Below are 24,384 nucleotides of genomic sequence, written 5' to 3'. Positions count from 1 at the left end.
CAGCTGGGCGTAAGATTATAGGCTTGTAGTCCTAGCTACTCAGGAGGCCGAGGCAAGAGGATCGTTTGAGTCCGGGAGTTTGAGGCTGCAATGAGCTATGATTGCGCCACGCAATGAACCATGATTATGCCACCGTATTCCAGTCTGGACAACAGAGTGAGACCCTGTCTCTTAAAAAAAAAATATTGAAAAAAGTAAGCATAGGAAGTAATGTGATGGTAAAGAACCTTACCCCTTTCAAGGGTGTGAATATGGTTTTAAGTAATAAAGGACATGATAAAGTCAGCATTTAGGCACAGGAAATTCTGGTAAGACACAGAATCTTTGCCTTCTAGGGAGATTATTCAGAAGGCAAAGGAGAACCTTTAATAACCTCTTTATTAAAAGCAGACTAACAGGTGGGGCGCGGTGGCTCACACCTGTAATCCCAGCACTTTGGGAGGCAGAGGCGGGCTGATCATGAGGTCAGGAGATCGAGACCATCCTGGCTAACACGGTGAAACCCCGTCTCTACTAAAAAAATTAAAAAAAAAATTAGCCAGGTTTGGTGGCGGGCACCTGTAGTCCCAGCTACTCGGGAGGCTGAGGCAGGAGAATGGCATGAGCCCAGGAGGTGGAGCTTGCAGTGACCTGAGATCCCGCAACTGCACTCCAGCCTGGGTGACAGAGGGAGACTCCATGTCAAAAAAAAAAAAAAAAAGAAAAAAACAAAAGACTAATAACTGAAGAAAATCAGTCATTTTAACAGAAAACTAAAATCTAGTTTTACATAACTATAATATTTGATAAGCACTTAAAAAAATCTTACAAATAAACCCATCAAATCTTAGCTGGCTTTGGCTGGGCATGGTGGCTCACGCCTGTAATCCCAGCACTTTGGAGGCGAGGTGGGTGAATCACTTGAGGTTGAATCACTTGAGGTCAGCAGTTCAAGACCAGTCTGGCTGACGTAGCAAAACCCCGTCTCTAGTAAAAATACAAAAAAATTAGCTGAGTGTGGTGGCGGGTGCCTGTAATCCCACCTCCTGGGGAGGCTGAGGCAGGAGAATCACTTGAATCTGGGAGGTGCAGGTTACGTTAAGCCCAGATTGTACCACTGCACTCCAGCCTGGGTGATAGAGTGAAACTCTGTCTCCAAAAATGAAGAAGAAAAAAAATCAAGCCAGGTGCATTGGCTCACATCTGTTACCCCAGCACTTTGGATGGCCGAGTTGGGTGGATCATTTGAAGTTAGGAGTTCAAGACCAGCCTGGCCAACATGGTGAAACCTGCCTTTACTAAAAATACAAAAATTAGCCGGGTATGGTGATGAGTGCCTATAGTCTAAGCTACTTGGGAGGCTGAGGCAGGAGAATCGCTTGAACCCAGGGGGCAGAGGTTGCAGTGAGCTGAGACTGCGCCATTGCACTCCAGCCTGGGTGACAGAGCAAGACTCCATCTCAAAAAAAAAAAAAAAAAAAAAGTCTTAGCCGGCTTGGACTATGACAAATAAAATTTCTTTTACCGCTGGGTGCAGTGGCTCACACCTGTAATCCCAGCCCTTTGGGAAGCTGAGGTGGGCATATCACGAGGTCAGGAGATCAAGACAGTCCTGGCCAACATGGTGAAACCTTGTCTCTACTAAACATACAAAAATTAGCTGGGCATGGTGGCGCATGCCTGTATTCCCAGCTACTCGGGAAGCTGAGGCAGGAGAATCGCTTGAACCAGGGAGTCGGAGGTTGCAGTGAGCCGAGATTGCGCCGCTGCACTCCAGTCTGGGTGACAGAGTGAGACTTCGTCTCAAAACAAATAAAAATCCCAAAATATTAGTAAATATGTATATGATATTTCTGTGTGCAGTGAACTGTAGTAGGCATTGGTGGTAAAATTAGTTATAAGGTATGGTTCTTGTATACCTTGTATGGATCTAGGCTGAGATGCTAGAGGTAGAAAGTATGCTTTTAAAAAAAAAAAGCTAATATCACGTACATGCTAAAGACTAAGGATTAAAAGAAGTAAAGCTGAGTCAATTAGAAAGGGTTACAGAGTAGGTAAGGTTTGACTGTGACTGGGAAGGACTTGCTTGCTGGGAGAAAAAGAGAAGAAGTATGGAGTGGGTGGGAAAATGAATACTCCATGATGATGGGTGTGATGTACTCCCAGTTTACATGTTTTGAAACCTGTGTGTATGATGCAGAGACTATAAAAGATAAATTTAGAGTCCTAGGTAGAAGTCATGGTGGAAGGCTGAGGTATTGAGGCTTTATGTAAGTTTAGGCAAGGGGAATCAGAATGGCTTTTGAGTTGGCTAAAGTAAAAGTATTAGAAGTAGAAAAGGAAAAGGGAAAATATCGAGATAACTTACTATTAGGATATTTTAAGCCTAAAGTCATGAAGGTCTAGAGTAGGATAGTGGTTCTAAAAATGGAGAAGAGGAGGCAAATTTTTTTAAAGACATGCTTGTACAATAAGGGTCAACAAGACAGTCATTGGCGGACTGGTGAAAAAGGGGAGGGGCTCAAAGATGGCTCCAAACATGCCAGTAAGGTTAGAATTGTGTACCATTGACTAGTGAGGGATTTTGTTGTTTTTGGGGAAAGGTGATGAATTTAATTTAATGGGAGGTAGAGATGGCCAACAAAAAGTTAGAGGGACAGAACTGGAGATAATGTTTTGGAAATTAGCTGCATAGAATTGCTTGTTGACCAGGTGAACTTTAATTCTCTTTCTTTCTTTTTTTGTTATAGCACAGCTTATATATTTCAGATGGACAATATTAGTTTTACAGTATCTTAAGATAAATTTCCTTTGAATGGGAGCTTCCTTTCCAGTACTTTGAAGTCTACAAGACGTATCTAGAAAATTGGCTACTGTGGAAAATGAAGACTGCTTAAATTGAATGGGGCGGTGGGGGGAAGGGGAAGGGGAAGGACCTTTTCGATTAATTGCTGTAACACTGTCCTTCAGGTGGCTGAGGGAGTTTCATACTTTCTTTAGACACCATTACGCGCCAAAGGTCTTGCAGGACAACTTTGGTGCTATGAATTCTGCCATTTTGCTAGCACTAATGTGGCTCTTGGGTCTGCCACTCCATTAGAACTATTAACTCCGTTCATATTAATTTTTTGTTACAAATCTTGCAAAGGGGGATGCTTCTGGGTGGTCCACATTCTATTTTAAGGCTGTATATTGTTTTCATAAATTGTTCTTGCAGGCCCGATTATCATACCTGTCCATCTTGTAAGTGTCATGTCTTTATCATCGTCTAGACCTCAGCTAACTGTGCCATCTCCTACTCCTTTTTGGCCTTCTTTGAGTTCTTCAAAAAGTGGGAAATTGCAAGAGACTTTTACTCCTGAGCCAGTGGTGGCTGCCACCTTGTGTCGCTGTCGCTTGTGAACTTTAGTTTTCTATACTCTTTCATTTGGGAGCAACAGAGAGTCTTGGGATAACTATATATAGGAATTGGAAGGTTTGAAACAAGACGAACAAGAAAAATAGGTAGTATTGTATGAGGAGAACATTCTATATAGGTAGGGATATAGTCAACAGCATTGAATGCTCTAGAGATGTCAAGAATAAAGATTGAGAAAAGACCACTGGATTTGGTTACAAAGATTTAGAGAAAGTACTTGCAGTTGAGTGATGGGTAGGAAGTTAGATAAAAGAGTAATAGCGAATGAATGGTAGTATGAAGTGTATATACCAATGTTATAAGATTTTGCAGTTAGTAGAAGTATAATTATTATTCTGATGGTAACAAGGTTAGGGTTATTAAAACAAAAGTTTTCGATAGCAAGAAACCTAGCATAAACCACTGAAAATACAAGAAATACAGAACAATTGATAGAGCAGAGTTGTAGAGAGGCGGTAAGGAGGCTGAACCGAAAGTATTGCTTTAGCCTTAGGAGGAAGGCCATCTTGTCATTTGAGGCTGAGGACAAGGTTAGGGAAAATGGGTGGAGAGAAAATTTTGGGAGGTATAAATTAAGATGTTGGGGGTGTATGACATTTACCTTATTTCCTGCTTCACTGAGATTGTTTTATGAGACGGTCTGAGAATGAAGGATTCAGGGCATGGAAATTAGTCTTTCAAAGTAGAAAAAGCTTAGAAAGGCTGGTAGGGAAAGTTTCCCAGGAGTTTAATAAAGAAAAACAAGGATTCCTGAGCACTGTGAGTGTTCCACTAAAGAGAAGTGATGGTGATTATTTGGGTTATCTGAATACTAGGCGGTCAGAAAGTAAGCTCTCCGGAATGGAAGATACTAGCACGTTCCAGGGAGCAAGTGTGTGGATCCAGTGTATCTCTTGGGTAGATAAAAACAATGTTACAAATCAAATTATACCTCTCAGATATCCCATTTAATATGTTGCTGAACAGATACTGGTGACAATGTAATAGAAAGTATTCAAGTATCAGAAGGGTGGCTGGACAGGATGAACCCTGGGATTTCCTTTTAATAGTGTGGTTTATGTGCAGCAGATTTATGTATAGTCCTTCACAAATCCTCAATTGTAACTAGTATTGCTAACTTAAAAAAGATTAACTTGCCTCCTTCACCCATTTTCAGGAGGGAGAGGAGACTCAGAACGCTTGTGAGGTCTTAAATTACTAGAAAGCGTCTTTGGATTTTGTAGACCAAAAATATTCAGTACACGTAGAAGTGTTAAAGTTTTGCTTGAAAGCAATGAAAGACATTTGGCTGCTACCTAATGTCCTATAGCTTTGCTGTAGTTTTCCAAGGATAGTGCCATAAAGAAGGTGCCCAGTAAATATTACATTATTATCTCTCTTGGATTTTAAATGTTAAGTGTTTCGTGGGTATTCCTTAGCCTTGTACGGCACTTAGCATTGTATCCTTCACTAGTAGGGACCTTTTTTCTGATGTTCATATTTAGCCCATAGTATGAGAGACTCAGTATAGTGGGCTCTGTGGGGACTGATAAGTCAGTGTGATGTGTGAAGGCCTGAAATGAATTAAAAGTGACTCTGTTAGGGAAATTTATGAATTTGCTAATAGCTGCAGCAGATACTCAGAATAAGCAGAAAGATTGGTTAGTCACTTTTTAAAAAAGCTGTCTGCCAGTTTGTTTTTGACTAAGAATGTTGGATTTAAGCTTAGTTGGGAAGTTTATGTTGTACTTATAGTTGAAAATAGTATACATTCATAACTATTTGACAGACACAATCTATAAATTAGTGGAAACATCACTTTTTTCTTATACTTTTTTGACATTGGAGTAATTTCTTGAAAAAGGGGAAATGGTTACTTCTAAATGGTAGTTGGGCTTGGCTTCAGATGACACAGTTGTAGACCTTTAGTAAGTAATTATGAAAGAAGGTCATTTAGATTATTGCATCATAACTCACTTTTTATTTTTTTTTAGACAGGGTCTCCCTCTGTCCCCCAGGCTGGGGCACCACAGTGGTGTGATCATAGCTCACTGCAGCCTTGAACTCCTGGGCTCAAGTGATCCTCCCATTTTAGTCTCCCGAGTACCTGGGACTACAGGCGTGCACCATTATGCCTGACTAATTTTTTAAATTTATCTTTTTGTAGAGATGGGGTTTCCATGTGTTGCCTAGGCTGGTCTCAAACTCCTGGGCTTAACCAGTCCTCCTGCTTGAGCCTCCCAAAGTGTTGGAATTACAGGTGTGAGCCACCGCGCCTAGCTTGGTCTTACTTTTGCTGCCTCATTAATGTTCTGCATTCCAGCCTCTAGATGTGTGCTATCCAATACCGCCACTAGTCACACTTGTCTATATAAATTGGAATGAATTAAGATTATATAAAATTGGGGCCAGGTGCAGCGACTCATGCCTGTAATCCCAGCACTTTGGGAGGCCAAGGTGAGTGGATCACTTGAGGCCAGGAGTTCAAGACCAGTCTGGCCAACGTGGCGAAACCCCGCCTCTGGTAAAAATACAAAAAATTAGCTGGACCCGTAGTGGTGGGCACCTGTAATTCCAACTACTCGGGAGGCTGAGGCAGGAGAATTGCTTGAACCCGGGAGGTGGAGGCTGCAGTGAGCCAAGATCGTGCCATTTTACTCCAGCCTGGGCAACAAGAGTGAAACTCTGTCTCAAAAAAAAAAAAAAAAAAAAAAAAAAGGGTTATATAAAATTAAAAATTTAATTTCTTAGTCACACTAGCCACATTTTAAGTGCTCCATAGCTGCGTGTGACTGGTGGTACTGTGTTATGCAGTGGATTGGACATTTCCATCATCGCAGAAAGTTCTGTAGGACAGTAGTGCTCTAGATTTTTAATTGTTGCTTGATATTAGGAAAGTAAATGTCAGAAGCTTGGAATAGATATTTAATAAAACCCAAAAAACATGGAATTTATACTACCTCACTTCCAACAGCCTTAACTTTCTCAAAGTTAAATGTTATTTCTGTAAGATTGGCTTTATATTTAGTTTCGGGTCTTTTCAAAGGTCATTTTGAGAGTAATATAGAACAGAATAAAGTAGCTTTACTAAGAACTATTTCAGTCAAACTGTAACAGTTTTATTAAGGTATAATTGATAGACAATAAATTTTGCTTATGTCAAGTGTAAAATTTAGTAAGTTTTGACATGTTTACACCTCCGAAACCATCATTATTGATAATATAGCTCATCACCTGCAAAAGTTTGCTCGTGCCCCTTTTTAATTCTCCCCCTTATTCTTTTGCATCTTCTCTCCCTATGTTGAGACAGCCATTGGTCTGCTTTATGTCATAATAGACTAGTTTACCTTTTGTAAAAGTTTATATAGATGAGAGTCATGCAATATATACCTTTGTTTTGGCCTGGCTTCTTTCATTCTGAATTGAGATCCACCTATTTTTCATGTACAAAGAGTTCATTATTTTCTATTGTATGGCAGTATTACAGTTTTTTATCCATTAGTCTGTTGATGACATTTGGGTTGATTCCAGTTTGGGTTATTACAAATAAATTGCTATGAGCATTTGCATATAAGTCTTTGTATTGACGTATGTTTTTGTTTCTGTTGAGTAAATACCTAGATGTGGAATAGGCAATACCTAGCTATTGCCTTGGATTGTATAGTAGGTTGTATGTTTAACCTTTTAGGAAACTGCCAAACTGTTTTCCCAAGTGACTGTACCATTTTACATTCACCCCAGTAGAGTATGAGTGTTCCAGTAGCTCCATATCCTTGCCAATTCTTGGTATAGCCAGGCTTTAAAATTTTATCTGAGTTATTTTAACAAGAAAAGACTATCATGGTGGAAATAGTTCCCCCCCCTTTCCTATGTCTTATTTTTTAAATGCTGCAAAAATATTTTGTGTGTGAAAGTATTTTAGATGGTCTCCAACTGATTTATTTACTCTTTTCTTATCTTTGACAATCACTAATACTGATTTGAAACCCAGTTTACAAGAACCAATACCTTTTCTTCCTTTTCACTTACATATTTTTCTTTTTTTGTTCTAGCGGCCCCTTTGTTGCTTTATGCAAACAGACGGGACTTGCGATTGGTTGATGCTACAAATGGCAAAGAGAATGCTACGATTGTAGTTGGAGGCTTGGAGGATGCAGCTGCGGTGGACTTTGTGTTTGGTCATGGCTTGATATACTGGAGTGATGTCAGCGAAGAAGCCATTAAACGAACAGAATTTAACAAAACTGAGAGTGTACAGAATGTTGTTGTTTCTGGATTATTGTCCCCCGATGGGCTGGCATGTGATTGGCTTGGAGAAAAATTGTACTGGACAGATTCTGAAACTAATCGGATTGAAGTTTCTAATTTAGATGGATCTTTACGAAAAGTTTTATTTTGGCAAGAGTTGGATCAACCCAGAGCTATTGCGTTAGATCCTTCAAGTGGGTAAGTTTTTGTACAGTGTACGAAGATCATCGTACCTCCTCCTGGTTTTTCTCCACTGACATACACCACCCTGACCCCTATGAGAAGAGAAAGATCGAAAACAGGAATTTTAGATTCTTTGGGCTTCTTTGTTGAGTAGACTTGAATGTAGAAAGTTATGTTGTGTTGTTATTATTATTGTTGTTGTTATTTTTGACAAGGTCTTGCTCTGTCACCCAGGCTGTAGTGCAGTGGTGCAATCAAAGCTCACTGCACTGTCAACCTCCCAGGCTGAAGTGGTCCTCCCATTTCAGCCTCCCACGTAGCTGGGACTTTAGTTGTGTGCTACCACACCTGGCTAACTAAAAAAATTTTTTTGTTAGCTGGGCGTCGTGGCACACGTCTGTAATCCTAGCTACTCGGGTGGCTGAGGCACGAAAATCGCTTGAACCTGGGAGGCGGAGGTTGCGGTGAACTGAGATTGCACCACTGTGCTCCAGCCTGGGCAACAGAGTGAGACTTTGTCTCAAAAAAAATTTTTTTTGTAAAGACGGAATTTCACCATCTTGCCCAGGCTGGTCTCGAACCCCTGGGCTCAAGTGATCAATCGCTCTGCCTTGGCTTCCCAAAGCGCTGGGATCGCGGGTGTGAGCCACTGTGCCCAGTGTGTTGTGTTCTTAGTGTTTCTGTAAATTGTTTTGGGTTTCTAATAACCATGTTTATATTTCCTGGGTTTTCTTCTGTATTTATTTTTTGTGATATCAGAAGATAATTTGAAGGAATGAAAACTTAAAAAGAGAAGGATTTGATAGCTCAAGATGAGGTAGACTAGATGTTATAACTTTTATTATATACACAATGATATTGTGATAACTAGTGTTTTTTTATGTTACACTCTGAAGCGTTATTTAATATGTCAGCATTGAATGAAAAATAAAAGTTACTAAATAACTCATTTCCAGTTAGCTAAACATATATTTGCAATAAAGGTTAATTTTCTAATGAGAAGGAAAACTTAAAGCTCTGAGAAAATCTCATTTCAAAGTGTGAACTGTATCCCCACATTGCTTCTGTTACTATGCCTCATTTCTACTATTAGCGTATACCATTTTATGATATTTCTTTATGGAATAAATTGTCATGGCCAGTCTGTCATGGCTAAGTATAGGTAACTATCTGAACATGAACCTAAAATGACTAATATTTGGTTAAAATCCAAAGATAAATAACTTGTACTATTTTAGTACTTTGTTTTTTTTAGCTTTCAATTGTATTAGAATGCTTTAAAACTCATTTCATTTATGGAAAGGAGTAGATTCTTTTTATGTAATAAATGAGAACTTGGGAAGAATGGAGGAAAGGTTTATGTGCTGCTTTATCTTGATATCAGGCCTGATTTGGTTACAGAGGTTGAACAGGATGCCATGTTGTAGAAAAATGAGAAGACTGATTTGACTGTAAAGGATAACGTGGGCAGTAGTGTAGTGAAATTTTAGAGGGAGATGTCTGGAAATACAAATACGTATTTTTTTTATAGTGGAATTAAAACGTGTTTGTTGAGAGAAGATGGTGCTCTTAAAGCACCGGGAAATATTGTAGTGGCTCTGATGGTACGAAAAAGCATTGGATGTCCTGAGGAGGAGGTCTCAGATGTAACTGTAGTAATCAAATAATTTGGTTGTTGAGAACTTTACAGATATTTTTTGAGAAATGGAGTTTGTCCTTTGCTAACAGAGTTCGTAAGGCTCAGGGATTGCTGAAATGTTTCTGAGGTTACTGCTTTGTAGAACACATAGGGTTTTGGTACTTTTAGTCGTCATTAGGGAAGAATACTTTGGTGAAAAGATAAAGTTCTTTTTTCCCCTCTTTTTCTTCTTGACAAATTAAGGCTTACCACTGTAAGAGTGATGATTGAAATTTAATAAAATATCTATTAAACGGTTATTATGTTCAGAGTTCTTCATTTTGTACTCTGGTTGGAGAGAGGGGGTTTAGTTTATCTTTACTGTTTTATTTAAGGACAGAAAACTTGGGAGAGACAACTTTTTCTTCTTCACAGCATGTTTATTTGCATTATGTAACATGTATGTGAAGAGAGGAAGAGTGTTAAAATAATCAGAAGAGACGCAAGAGCTGTTATGAGCTTCATTGCCAAATTTTGGAATGGGATCTTGATCATTTCTGTGAGGGATTAATGATTACATGATTGTACATTATTAAAGGGAACTGAATGTATATAGTTCCTCTTGACTCTTCAGGATCTAATAGTTTAGTGAGTAAATTAATCATTTTCATTTTGTTCCTCAAAACTAATGAGCTTTACTTCTGGGTAGCAGGTCTGATAAGTATCTTCTGAAGTAATTTTGCCATTTGATTAAAAAATACTTTAGAGTTTCTGTGGCTTTAATTTATCCTTGTTACTTCTCATTATTGAATGTGAGAATTCACCAAAGACTTAGCTGATAAAAAAGATTATTGGAAGAATCAGTAGTAATGTACTTTGAAGGTAGAAGGTAGTGTTATGTAGCTTCTGAAGGTGGTTCAGTGAAAAATAACTCTTTCTGTGGACTAAAGACTTGGTCAAACACCCAGTGAAATATTTTTTAGTATTTTTGATGTGTGTGGTTAATGTGAGAGGCAGAGGAGGGTAATATAGGGGAGAGAGAGTGGGTAAATTCAGCCCCCTCCCCTAGCTTTAACAGTCCTCTCAAAATTTCTTTTAATTTCGAGAAGTCATTTTGTGTTATGGTTATTTTAAAAATGACTCAACTGGAAACAAATAGAATCTGGTCAAATGTTATATATACATATGATATATGTACATATGATGGAGTGTATTTAAAATTATGTTTTAAACTCCTGCACTGAAAAATATATTCAGATAATCTTTCAGTGTTAATGATCTTGGATTTATATCGTGGATTGTGGTTTTAGCTGAAAGTAATTATAGGTAGAGTACATCATTTGTCAAACAGAATAGATGATTTCCAGATTTATTTTTTGGGGGAAATATGAAGTTTGAGTTCCAGGCAAAGTACATGAAAACAGTGCTGAGGAAAAATGTAGACTTTTCAGAGTTCCAGGATCTGGTTTATGAGGTTCACAGGAGCTGACTGAGCTCTCTCACAGCAACTTACGTAAAAGGAAAGCTATTGAATGACTGGTATTGTTTGAGCCCTGGGAACTAGTGCAGACATTTGTGTGCTTTCGGATGTATGGAGTTCTTTGTGTAATCAGTCCATTTAGCCTACACTGAAGGAAGATTTTTATTCCTCTCTCTAAATTTGGCCTCTATTATATTAGTCTGAGATTTTTTTTTTCTTATAATAGTGACTAGCGGTGTACACTTCGGACTAAGAAACGGGAAGATTTGTGTATGAAATTGTTACGGAATGAACAACCAGAGTTACAGTAAACTGTAGTCTTAGGTTATAGTGAGTAGAGGTGATTCCTACGTGGCTGCTCCTAATGCTGGAGCCCTTCACTCTGATTCCACAGTTACCATGCTAAGCAACTGTACTAATCTTGGTGATGTTGAGGACCTGTGTTAAGTTTAAGGGTGTTTTGTTTGTTCGTTTAGGATCCTTTCATATTCCAAATCATTTTAGATGTTTTTTTATAAAGTTAAACTTCAGTGATTCAATTTGAGGTGAATTTATACTAAAAAGCTTTGAATATTTATATTTTTAAAATACATATTTTTATTTATTCATTGTTTATTTATTTTTGAGATGGAGTCTCGCTTTGTCGCCCAGGCTGGAGTGCAGTGGCGCGATCTCTGCTCACTGCAAGCTCCGCCTCCCGGGTTCGTGCCATTTTCCTGCCGCAGCCTCCCGAGTAGCTGTGACTACAGGCGCCCGCCACCATGCCTGGCTAATTTTTTGTACTTTTAGTAGAGACGGAGTTTCATCATGTTAGCCAGGATGGTCTTGATCTCCTGACATCGTGATCTGCCCGCCTCTGCCTCCCAAAGCGCTGGGATTACAGGCGTGAGCTACCGCGCCTGGCCTATTTTTTATTATCATTTTTATTTTTTGAGACGGAGTCGCACTCTGTTGCCCAGGCTGGAGTGCAGTGGCACAATTTCTACTCACTGCGACCTCTGCCTCCCAGGTTCAAGCCATTCTTCTGCCTCAGCTTCCCCAGTAGCTGGGATTACAGGCGCACACTACCATGCCCAGCTAATTTTTTTATTTTTAGTAGAGACAGGATTTCACCATGTCAGCCAAGCTGGTCATGAACTCCTGACCTCAAGTGATCCGCCTGCCTTAGCCTCCCAAAATGCTGGGATTATATGTGTGAGCCACTGTGCCCAGCCAAAAATATGTATTTTTAAATCATTGTTAAATATAACATTAACAACACTAAAAGTTCTGCTTTAAAAATGCTTGCACATCTACCTCAGTGGAAAAAAATGATTTGTAATTTTTCTATCAGTTTTATACATATAATTATCATATTTTGAATATGTTTAAAAGTATTTTCTACACTTATATATCCCAGGTGACTAAAATAGTTCCTAAATCTTTTTTTGTGACTGAACTTTAAGAAAAAAGCTTTTCTTAAAGGAAAACTTTTAAGTTTTAAAAGTTAAAGGAAAATAATATTTTCTATTACAGTATTAGCTTTCTTTTTTAGAAGAAAGCATTTTCTAAGCAAATGCAAATTTTAGCATGGTCTTCTATGAATTCCAAATGAGTATGGCTTTGATTACAAATGTTTATTTAAAACATAATTAAGATTTTTAGTCCTTAGTTGTTTTTCACAAAAGTTATCAAGATCATATTTTATAAAAATATATTCACTGGAGCTTGTTTTATGTTATACCTAGCTCTACTGTTGTTATTTTTTTTTCTTGAGACAGAGTCTTGCTCTGTCGCCAGGCTGGAGTGCAGTGGTGGAATCTTGGCTTACTGCAACCTCCACTTCCCGGGTTCAAGTGATTCTCCTGCCTCAGCCTCCCAAGTAGCTGGGACTACAGGCGCATGCCACCATGCCCAGCTAATTTTTGTATTTTTAGTAGAGACAGGGTTTCACCATGTCGGCCAGGATGGTCTCAATCCCTTGACCTCGTGATCCGCCCACCTCGGCCTCCTGAAGTGCTGGTATTACAGGCATGAGCCACCGCGCCCGGCCAATACCTAGCTCTGTTTACCAGCAAATTACTTCAGTGTCTTGGATCTAATTTTCCTTATCTCTAAAATGATGGGTTTCTTTCAGTTTTGACATTATTTTGAGTTTAAAAACTGAGATATTGGCTGGGTGTGGTGGCTTATGCCTATAATCCCAGCCCTTTAGGAGGCCAAGGTGAGCGGATCACTTGAGCACAGGAGTTTGAGACCAGCCTGTGCAACATGATGAAACCCTGTCTTTACAAAAAAATACAAAAAATTAGCCAGGCATGGTGGCACACGCCTGTGGTCCTGAGCTACTCAGGAGGCCAAGGTCGGAGGATCACTTGAGCCCAGGAGCGGAGGTTGCTGTGGGCCGAGACTGAGCCATGGCGCTCCAGCCTAGGTGATGGAGTAAAGACCCCGTTTCCAAAAAACAAACAACAACAAAAAAAGTGAGATATTTAAAGAAAGAACTCTGAACAGCTATTTAAAAACTTTTATTTTACAGAACTCTGAATAGCTATTTAAAAAATTTTATTTTACGGTTACACATTTGAGTCAGTGGTTTAAGTATGTTACACTTAGAATTGTGTTTTTGTGGAGCAGATTCTTAAACTTTTGTTTTTACTACCTTGCATATGTCATCACTCTGGGCCTCCCGTTTTACTCTACAGTTGAAACCTTTTTTCCAGTTCCATTTGATGTAAACGGAAAAATACTATGAGATGACAAAGGATTCATTCTTTTTTTTTTTTTTTTTTTTGAGACCGAGTTTTACTCTTGTTGCGTAGGCTGGAGTGCAGTGGCGTGACCTCGGCTCACTGCAATCTCTGTCTCCCGGGTTCAAGCACTTCTCCTGGCTCAGCCTTCCTAGTAGCTGGGATTACAGGTGCCTGCCACCCCACGCCTGGCTAATTTTTTGTGTTTATAGTAGAGACAGGGTTTCTCCGTGTTGGCCAGGCTGGTCTCGAACTCCTGACCTCAGGTGATCCACCCGCCTCGGCTTCCCAAAGTGCTGGCATTACAGGAGTGAGCTGCTGTGCCAGGCCATAAAAAGATTCTTTTTGTATAGAGAGTGGAAAATGTAGCCAGTTACTTTTAGGCAGATTATATAGATTCACATATGTTTGGAGGTGAGTCTTTTTGAGATCATTATCTAAAAATTAAGAGTGATGTGTTAGAAGAACCACTAATCTGGTCAGGAAATCTGAATTAGATGTTTAGCTTGAATGGCATATGAATCAAGGCCTTGGAAATTAAGAAACAACAAACTCGTGGTGTGTGTCTGTCTGTGTGTGTGTGTGTGTGTGTGTGTGTGTGTGTTCTCAATGTTAACGTAGGGCTTTTTTCTTAAAATTATCTTAACTCTCATCCAGTTTTAGTTTCTTCATATCAAGTGATATCCATCACTGTGTCTCAAATTAATATGTTTCAGTTGCATTGTCTACTTTTTTATGCTTCGTATCTCTGAGCATTTATTGAAGGAATTTTGAAGGGGAGTAGTTGTAGTATAACTGAATGCCTTTACATAACACAGTATTTTAATAGCTTTGCTTTTTAATAAAAGCTTTCTTTGCATGTAGCGTTGAGCTTTTCATTCATCCTTAGTAGAAGACTGAAACTTGGTGATGACAAAGAATAGGATACCTTCCTCTGTATGGTTGGAGATGAAAAAAAAAAAAAAAGGAATAGGGTATCTTTATGAGTGTAGGCTGCCTGCATTTGGGGATTTTATCTACCTTTGATGTATTCCAGGGTTGATGACTCTTCAGAAATTACAGTGAATCTTTAAGGTTTTGGAAGGAGGGGTTTGTCAGCTAGTTTGTGAACTAGGGATAAAATATGATTGTTTTTATTTTTGTACCAATTGATATTGATACTGTATTTCTTTTAGAAATTTTCACTTAAACTTATTGAGTTTTATACTGTTTTGGTTTTCCTACCACTTGGACTGTGCCTTTCCTTCCTCCATTAGCTCTTTAAAAATGGAACAGTTTAAAAGTGCATTATTTTCTTTGTTCTTTTTCTGAGATCATATCTGTTTCCAGTTGACTTTTGCATAGAAGCAGATAGCCAATTATTTAAAATCTAAAGCTTCAGATTAGATCTTGCTTTAAAACACTGGCCCTGTATATGAAGGATCTTGGTGTAAACAACTTATAGTTTTGAAAGATGTTCTGGTAAATTGGGAAGGTCTGTTTTCTATCCCTTGAATCCTAGAACTGGAAGGAAATCTTAAGGATCCTCTAACTAAATGTCTTCCTTCCCTTCTTTGGGTGAGGAAACCAAGGCCTTTGACCAAGATAAAGTGAGAGGGAGCTATATTCTTAGTTGAAATTTTTGGATTCCATGTTTAGTCCTTTTTTTCTTTGTGAAAGGTATCTTACTGAAGCCATGGTTTTTTGTTTTTTGTGTTTCTTTTTTTTTACAAGTTGAATTACTTAAAAAAATTCAACATGGTAGCTTTGTTTAAAGGACCTTTTAAAATAAGTTTTATGTTTTTAGGTTTACTCAGTGTACCAATTTCTTATTTTACCATTGCTTTTTGCATCCCAATTAATCCATTTGAATTCAGCTTCCTTTTGTTTGAAGTGTGCCCTTCAATGTTTCTTTCATTGAGGGTCTGTTAATAGTAACTCTTGGTCTTTGTCTAAAAATGTATTTATTTTGCCCTCATTCTTGAAATGATAATTAGAGTATAGAATTCTGTGTGATTATTTTCACTCAGACCTTTGAGAGTGTGTGGCTTTAATTGTTGGTACGATTAAGTCTGTGTTGCTTTATAATTTATCATTTATCTTTTTAATATTTTTCTGGTTTTTAAAAGCTTCTCTTGATTTTTGGTATTTTGCAGCTTTGTCTACCCTGTGTCTAGATGTGGATATATTTTTATTTATCCTGGTTGGGATTCATATTTCTAGAATCTAAGCATTTTTGTTGTTTGTTAATTCTAGAGAATTCTTACCCATTTTTTTCTTAATTTTCCTTCATTCTCCTTAGTTGTCTTTGGAACTCTTGTTTGATGTGTTCCTTTCTAATTTCTTGTTCCTTTCCTCTTAATTTTGCTCTTTTATCTTCTCTCTCATTATTTCTCTGAGCCACTTTCTGGGGTTTTTTTTTTTTTTTTGTACCTGCCATTTAGATAGCAAAATTCTTTCTTCAGCTGTGCCTAATTTTGCAGTTTAATATGTTAATTGAGGTTTTAATATCAGTGACTATATTTTAATTTTTTAGAAGTTCTTTGTGTCCCTTGTTTAAAAACTTAGGAGGAAATCTCAGCTACATAAAAGTAGAGAAAACAGTATATCAATAATTTTAGACTTGGAAAAAAGTTGCAAAAATTGTACATAGTTCTGGTATAACTTTCACCCTGCTTCCATAAATATTGACATTTTGTATAACCATAGAACAGTTATCGAACCAGGAATTAATGTTGATAGAATACTATTAACTAATCTGTAGACCATATTTGAATTTCTCCGTTTTCCCCATTAGTCCTTTCTCTGGGCCAGGATCCCATTTTGTGTTTAGTTATCTCCTCAGCCTTTTCTAATCTGAGATGTTTTGGTAGTCTTTCTTCATTGTTCATAACCTAGACGTTTTTGAAGATTATCGGTCAGTCATTTGTAGAACGTTCCTCAGTTTGGCTCTATTTGCTGTTTCTCGTGATTTGATTAAAGTTACACATTTTTGGCAAGAATACCACAGAAGTGATATTATGCCCTTCTCAGGGCATCCTGTCAGCAGGCACATTATGTGGATACTGGGTGATGTTACAGTTGATCACTTGGTTATGGTTTTGTCTGCTAGTTTTTTTTCACTGTAGTTATTATTTTTTTCCTTGCAATATATATTTGAGGCTGTGCAATTATCCTGTTTCTCATCATACTTTTATCCACAAATTTTATCATTCCTTGATAGTTTTTGCCTGTAGTAATTACTACTGTGGTGTTTGCTTTTTGCCAAATAGCAATTTTTCTAGTTCCATTATTCCTTCTGTGTGCATTATTAGTTAGACTTCTCCCTTAACATACAGCTGTCCTGTCTCTCTCATTTATTTATTCAGTTATTTATATGAGTGTGATATTGTGAAAATGTATTTGGTGTCCGTCCCCTGGTTCTTGGCACAGAGCTTCTAAAACCCTTGTAATTTCCTGAGCAGTAGGGGTGCTAGGTGCATCTTTTGTTCTAATATTTGGTCTTTGACTCCAGTGCCTGACATGGAACTCCTAATCCGTTGGAATTTCCTGGGTGACAGGAACATCTTTTGTTTTAATGAGGCAACTCTTGGTAGGCTTCTGGATGGGGGCTGGTCACCAGAAAGACCAAGCCATGATTAGAAGCTTGGAACTTTCAGCTCTGCTTCACATCCTTGGGAAGGGGAGAGGGACTGGAGATAAAGCTAATATCAGTCATGCCTATATAAGAAGCCTCTCTAAAAAAAAAAAAAAAAAAAAGCCCTGAACTACGTGGGTTTTTGAGAACTTCTGGGTTGGTGAACACATCGATTTTCGTGTTTCATTAGGATGGAATCTCCTGTGCTCGTGACCCTTCTAGATCTCTCCCTATGTATCTTTTCCATGTGCTTGTTCATCTGTATCCTTCGTAATATCCTTTATAGTAAACTGATAAATATAAATAAAGTGTTTCCCTGAGTTCTGTGAGCTACTGTAGCAAATGATTGAACCTGAGGAGGGGATTGTGGGAACCTCCAGTTTACAGCTGGCCAGTCAGGAGCACGGGTGCCTGCAATGGAGGGGGCAGTAACCGAGCCCGTTACTGGGATCTGATGCTGTCTTCACATAGATAGTGTCAGAATTGAACTGGCCTGTAGGACACCCAGCTGGTGGTGTAGAATTGCTTGGTGTGGGGAACCCCCCTGTTACCCCGCCCAGCAATCTGGTGTCAGAAGTGTTCAGTTATGTTGACTCTGTGAGAGAAGGAAAAGTGTTTTTCTGATACAATTGGTATGGATTCATGGGCATTTATTTTATCCTGTAGGTTATAATCCAAAACGGTCATGATTTTCTTGCTCAAATTGTTGCAGATTTGGCCAGTGGGAGCTCCTTCACCTTGGTTCCTGAGTCATTTTACATGCCCTCATTGTTTTATTTATTTATTTTATTTATTTTTTTTCAGATGGAGTCTTGCTCTCTCGCCCAGGATGGAGTGCAGTGGTACAATCTCAGCTCACTGCAAGCTCCGCCTCCCGGGTTCATGCCATTCTCCTGCCTCAGCCTCCCAAGTGGCTGGGACTACAGGCACCCGCCACCGTGCCCAGCTAATTTTTTGTATTTTTTAGTGGAGACAAGGTTTCACACCGTGTTAGCCAGGATGGTTTGGATCTCCTGACCTTGTGATCCACCCGCCTCGGCCTCCCAGGGTGCTGGGATTACAGGCGTGAGCCACCGTGCCTGGCCACCTCATTGTTTTTTAAGTACTTTCTTACTTTCTGGCAACTCCAGACAGTCCAGACTCATTGTGTCCTTCTTCTGTTCCACCCCTTGAATCAACTATTTCTCCAAGGAGTTCTGGCTCCTTTTATTAGAGAATGGTATTTAGAAATGAAGATGTGGAAACTAGGTATGTTCTTTGCTACTGGATTTTCTTTTTTTTTCTTTTAGCCAGAGTTTTGCCCTTGTTGCCCAGGCTGGAGTGCAATGGTGCGATTATTGCTCACTGCAGCCTCCGCCTCCTGGGTTTAAGTGATTCTCCTGCCTCAGCCTCCCGAGTAGCTGGGATTACAGGCATGTGCCACCACGCCTGGCTAATTTTGTATTTTTAGTAGAGACGGGGTTTCTCCATGTTGGTCAGGCTGGTGTCAAACTCCCAACCTCAGGTGATCTGCCTGCCTTGGCCTCCCAAAGTGCATGAGATTACAGGCGTGAGCCACTGTGCCCAGCTGCATTTTCTTTTATTGTATTTAGTACCTCTCAGTGGACAGAGTTAGGAAATGCATGGTGTATGTAGACACACATACTCCTAGTTCTGTGTCTTTGCTATATGTAAAAACAAATTCATGTTATCGCCAGTTCCAATCTACTACCACAAAATTATCGTGGCCTTCTCCCTTTTCTTACTTGGGATATTTACTTCTATTCTGTGATAGTGAGAAACCTGGCTCTCATTATTCATGATATATTTTCTTATTTGCCCATCTTAGTATATATACACATTAAGAGTTTTAAAATCATTAGCCTATACCACCATTGTGAGAAACGAATTTACTTTGGTGTTATGTGAAACAATTTACATGTTCCTAAGAGTTAAAAATAACATAAAAATTTATACTCAGAAAAGTGTTCTTCTTCCCCATCCCTTCTATCGTAGTCCCATCCCCTACCCTTTTTTATCCAGTCTTTCCCCACCCCTTTCTATAGGTATCTTAGTCTTAATAATTTCTGCTTTTTTCTTGTGAATTCGTTTATGTACAAATGAGTTGATACATGTGTGTATTCTTTTTTCTTTTATTATACCTCTATTCTCTCAGAATATGAATGTGTATATTCTTTTTTTTTTTTTTTTGAGACATAGTCTCTCTCTGTCGCCCAGGCTGGAGTGCAGTGGCATGATTTTGGCTCACTGTAACCTCTGCATCCCGGGTTCAAGCGATTCTCCTGCCTCAGCTTCCTGAGTAGCTGGATTAACAGGTGCATGCCACCACACCTGGCTAATTTTTGTATTTTTAGTAGAGGCGGGGTTTCACCGTGTTGGGCAAGCTGGTCTCAAACTCCTGACCTCGTAATCTGCCCACCTCAGCCTCCCAAAGTGCTGGAAGTACAGGCGTGAGCCACTGTGCCCAGCCGTGAATGTGTGTATTCTTACAATCCTCTTTTCTTACATGAAAGAGTAACATACTATAGATGTTCTTTTGCACTTTCTTTTTAAACTTTTTTTTTTTTTTTTTGAGACGAAGTCTTGCTCTGTCGCCCAGGCTGGAGTGTAATGGCATGATCTGTGCTCACTGCAACCTCCTGCCTCCTGGGTTCAAGCGATTCTTTGGCCTCAGCCTCCCAAGTAGCTGGGACTACAGGCGTGTGCCACCATGCCTGGCTAATTTTTTATTATTATTATTATTTTTTTGAGACAGAGTTTTACTCTTGTTGTCCACGCTAAAGTGTAATGGTGCGATCTCGGGTCACCACAACCTCCGCCTCCCGGGTTCAAGTGATTCTCCTGCCTCAGCCTCCCGAGTAACTGGGAATACATGCATTTACCACCATGCCCGGCTAATTTTGTATGTTTAGTAGAGATGGGGTTGCTCCATGTTGGTCAGGCTGGTCTCGAACTCCTGACCTTGTGATACACCTGCCTCGGCCTTCCAAAGTGCTGGGATTACAGGCATGAGCCACTGCACCTGGCCAAAACTTAACATTTTGAATGTCATTCCATATCATTTCATAGAGATCTTCCTCATTTTTTGCCAGTGCATAGTGTACCATTGTGTGAATGTACCATAGTTTATTCAACCACTCTCTATATGTAGGCTTTTAGGCTGTTTTTCTTTTCTTTTTTTTAATTAGCTGAGATATTTTAAAGCAGATTCACATACTGACATCTCACTTGTAAATATTTTATTTTGCATCTCGAAAAAATACTTTTTTCTAGAATCATAATGCCATTGTCTTTCACATACCTTGCAATGAACAGTTCTTTAATGTTACAAATTAGTCTGTTGGTACTCAGATATCTGTGTCTCAGAAATGTTGCTTTATAGTTGGTTTGTTTGAAATCGGGATCCAAACAGGTTTACAAGTTGCACATGGTTTTTCTAGAGCAGTTGAGTTGATCCTCCCCTTTTCCCTTTTTATCTCTTACCCTGTTGACTTAATTGAAAAGACTGGGTCAGCTGTCCTGTAGAATGTCCCAGATTTTTTATTTTCTTTCTTTCATTCATTCATTCATTCATTCATTCATTCATTCATTTTTTTGAGATGGAGTGTGGCTCTGTTGCCCAGACTGGAGTGCAGTGGCGTGATCTCGGCTCACTGCAACCTCTGCCTCCCGGGTTCACGCCGTTCTCCTGCCTTAGCCTCTCGAGTAGCTGGGACCACAGGCGCCCACCACCACGCCCAGCTAATTTTTTGTGATTTTAGTAGAGTCGGGGTTTCACCGTGTTAGCCAGGATGGTCTCGATCTCCTGACCTCGTGATCCGCCTGCCTCAGCCTCCTGAAGTGTTGGGATTACAGGCGTGAGCCACCGTGCCCGGCCAAGTTTTTATTTTCTAACAAATTATTGTGGTATTTATTTTTATCCCCCTGTTACTTGGAAAATGAAATTAGATTTGAAGACTTGATTAGAGACAGAGTTAACATTTTGGCATGAATGCCTCAGAGGTAGTACTGAGTACTTTGTATTTGTCACATCAGAAGTTGTCCTATATTGTAGTGATGCTAAGATTATTCAGTAGGTTCAGATGGTCAAATTTTCTGGCAGTTGGGATGCTAGATGCATCTTTTGTTGTAATATTTGGTTTTTGACTCTAGTGCCTGAAAGTTACTATCTTTATTTGTAAGTTGAGCCCTTTCCTCTTGTGTCCTTATTTGTGGGATGATCCTTTTGTATTTTGCCAAATACCTAGTTCCTTATTAACCACTCATCTATTGATTATTTTAGCATGCACTGAGGATTGCTTTCTTGTGTTTTCTTATTAGGGATATCTATTATTATTTGATGATGTCTTTTCTTGTGTTATGTATTTTATTCCATCTTTTATGTGTTTTAATAATTTAAATATTTATAATCTCTATCAAGTTGTTCAGTTTTCTGAAGTTCTTAAAAATCCACTTTTTTTTTTTTAAAAAATTTATACCTGCTGGATTCTTGCTTAAGGTTAAATGCTTCCTTGAGTGTTTTATATAGTTTTGGATTGTGAGCTGATCTTCAGAGAGGCTATCCTTGAGAATTCTGAGTGACTTGGCATATTCCTCCAGAGAGATTTTGGGTTGCTTTTGCCAAGTTCACTGGAGGTGTTTCCAGTGACCACTTAACTTTTTTTTTTTTTTTTTTTTCTTTTTTTTTTTGAGACGGAGTCTCGCTCTGTCGCCCAGGCTGGAGTGCAGTGGCCGGATCTCAGCTCACTGCAAGCTCCGCCTCCCGGGTTCGGGCCATTCTCCTGTCTCAGCCTCCTGAGTAGCTGGGACTACAGGCGCCCGCCAGTGTTTTGTATTTTTTTTTTTAGTAGAGACGGGGTTTCACCGTGTTAACCAGGATGGTCTCGATCTCCTGACCTAGTGATCCGCCCGTCTCGGCCTCCCAAAGTGCTGGGATTACAGGCTTGAGCCACCGCGCCCGGCCTTTTTTTTTTTTTTTTTTTTTTGAGACAGAGTCTGACTCTTGCCCAGGCTGGAGTGCAGTGGCGTGATCTCGGCTCACTGCAAGCTCTGCCTCCCGGGTTCATGCCATTCTGCCTCAGCCTCCCGATAAGCTGGGACTTCAGGTGCCCACCACCATGCCCGGCTAATTTTTTGTATTTTTTAGTAGATACAGGGTTTCACCGTGTTAGCCAGGATGGTCTTGATCTCCTGACTTTGTGATCCGCCCACCTCGGTCTCCTAAAGTGCTGGGATTACAGTCGAGAGCCACCGTGCCCAGATGACCACTTAACTTTTTAAAGTATAATTTATATACAGTAAATTGCACAGATCTCAAGTGTGAAGTTTGAGGGTTTTTTTGTTTTGTTTGTTTGTTTTGAGGCAGAGTCTCACTTGGTCAGTGGCGCGGTCTCAGCCCACTGCAACCTTTGCCTCCCAGGCTCAAGCAATCCTCCCATCTCAGCCTCCTGAGCAGCTAGGACTACAGGTGTGTGCCACCACATCTGGCTAATTTTTGTATCTTTTTTAGAGATGGGGTTTTGCCATGTTGCTCAGGCTGGACTTGAATTCCTGGGCTCAAGTGATCTGTCTACCTCAGCCTCTCAAACTGTTGCAATTACAGGCATGAGCCACTGCGCTGCTCAGCCTGAGTTTTTTTTTTGTTTTTGTTGTTGTTTAAACAAAAAAACCAAAACAAAAAAACTGTTTCCTGGGCTGATCTAAAAACTTCTGGGACTACAGGCATGAGCCACTGTGCCCAGCTTAGTTTGAGTTTTGGTAAATGAGTTATCAAATGTTATCATTGCCCTATTCAAGCAGAAATATTTTTTATATTTAATTTTTGAAGTTGGGAGTTTCTGTACTATGTGGATAGAATAAATCAAACTCTAAACCTACCTAGGGGCGGCCTTATGATTATGAAGTCTTTGGTGATCTTTCCTACCTTTTCAAAGCCTAGGGCAAGACAAAAAAGACTTCCTTGTCTCCCTCTGTCGGTGGGCAGATCTTTCTACTTCATTGTTGAGGATCCATGCTTTGTGCAGGAATCTTACTTCTAACACTGTGTCTTGTGTGCCAAACTCTTCCCTGGTTTGCCATTGTAATAGACGTTCCTCAGTTTCTGAGATCAGAAAATCCAGGGTCATCATAGCATCAGATCAAACATGTACTGCTTTTTTTTTGAGATGGAGTCTTGCTCTGTCACCCAGGCTGGAGTGCAGTGGCACGATCTCAGCTGACTGCAACCTCTGCCACCCGGGTTCAAGCCATTCTCCTGCCTTCGCCTCTGAAGTAGCTGGGACTCCAGGCACCTGCCACCACACCTGGCTAATTTTTGTGTTTTTAGTAGAGATGGGGTTTCACCATATTGGCCAGGCTGGTCTCGAACTCCTGAAGATCTGTCCACCTTGGCTTCCCAAAGTGCTGGGATTATAGGCGTGAGCCACTGCGCCCGGCCATGCACTGCTTTTTACTTTCTTGTTCATTTTTGATCTCAGGAGATTTTCCCTACTTTCTTGATAAGTTCTACATTTAAAGAGGTGTTTGTATATTTTATTTTGTGTATATGTATAAATCAGATAAAAAGATTCACCATTAGTTCTATTTGTTTTGTAAAAGGTTGTCTTTTTACCAAATTACCGGAATAGAAACTCTAACTTACATGTTTTAAAATATTGTCTATTATTTCATGTACCATGTGCATGATAGTTGAGAATTAGTCATATGTATATTAATGACTTATTTTAATTATGGGTAGGATTATATAAGTAACTTCAAGGATTGTGACATGATTTATGACCTAGTATAGATCTGGGTCACTTAGTTTTTATAGCTCAAGTCTCAATGTCTTAATTAGTCACCTTTGTATGTAATTACATCTTGTAAAAGGTGAAATTTTATCCCTTTAGTCTAGATTTATTGAAACTGAACATTTCTGAACATTTTCATTATGGGAAACTGGATTCAAATTGAGTATACATTTCAAATTAGGGCGTGTGAATATTTTGGAAGATTTGTTGTTTTATCCTTACCTAATCAAATAAATGCTTTGGATTATGATAAAAATGTATAAAGTAAATTTGTAAAAATGGCTTGTGTGTCTAATCTTATTATCATTTTTTTTTTTTTTTTTTTTTTTTTTTTTGAGACGGAGTC

At 39.3% G+C, this 24,384-nt stretch overlaps 1 protein-coding gene and 1 pseudogene across 4 annotated transcripts in view; one reads left to right on the top strand and one right to left on the bottom strand.

The window, feature by feature from the left end:
* Positions 1-24,384, top strand: part of LRP6 (LDL receptor related protein 6) — a 148,913-nt gene that overhangs the window by 14,090 nt on the left and 110,439 nt on the right. For all 4 annotated transcript variants that reach the window (NM_001257719.1, XM_077952451.1, XM_077952450.1 and 1 more), the window contains 1 exon segment: positions 7,429-7,822. In NM_001257719.1, coding sequence (NP_001244648.1) covers positions 7,429-7,822 — 394 coding nt within the window.
* On the bottom strand, positions 2,831-3,233 carry LOC114671019 (ubiquitin-conjugating enzyme E2 variant 1 pseudogene; annotated as a pseudogene).

Source organism: Macaca mulatta, chromosome 11, assembly GCF_049350105.2.
Source record: "Macaca mulatta isolate MMU2019108-1 chromosome 11, T2T-MMU8v2.0, whole genome shotgun sequence".
NCBI lineage: Eukaryota > Metazoa > Chordata > Mammalia > Primates > Cercopithecidae > Macaca > Macaca mulatta.
The sequence above is the reverse complement of the archived record's forward strand: the minus strand, read 5'-3'. Positions and strand labels throughout refer to the sequence as shown.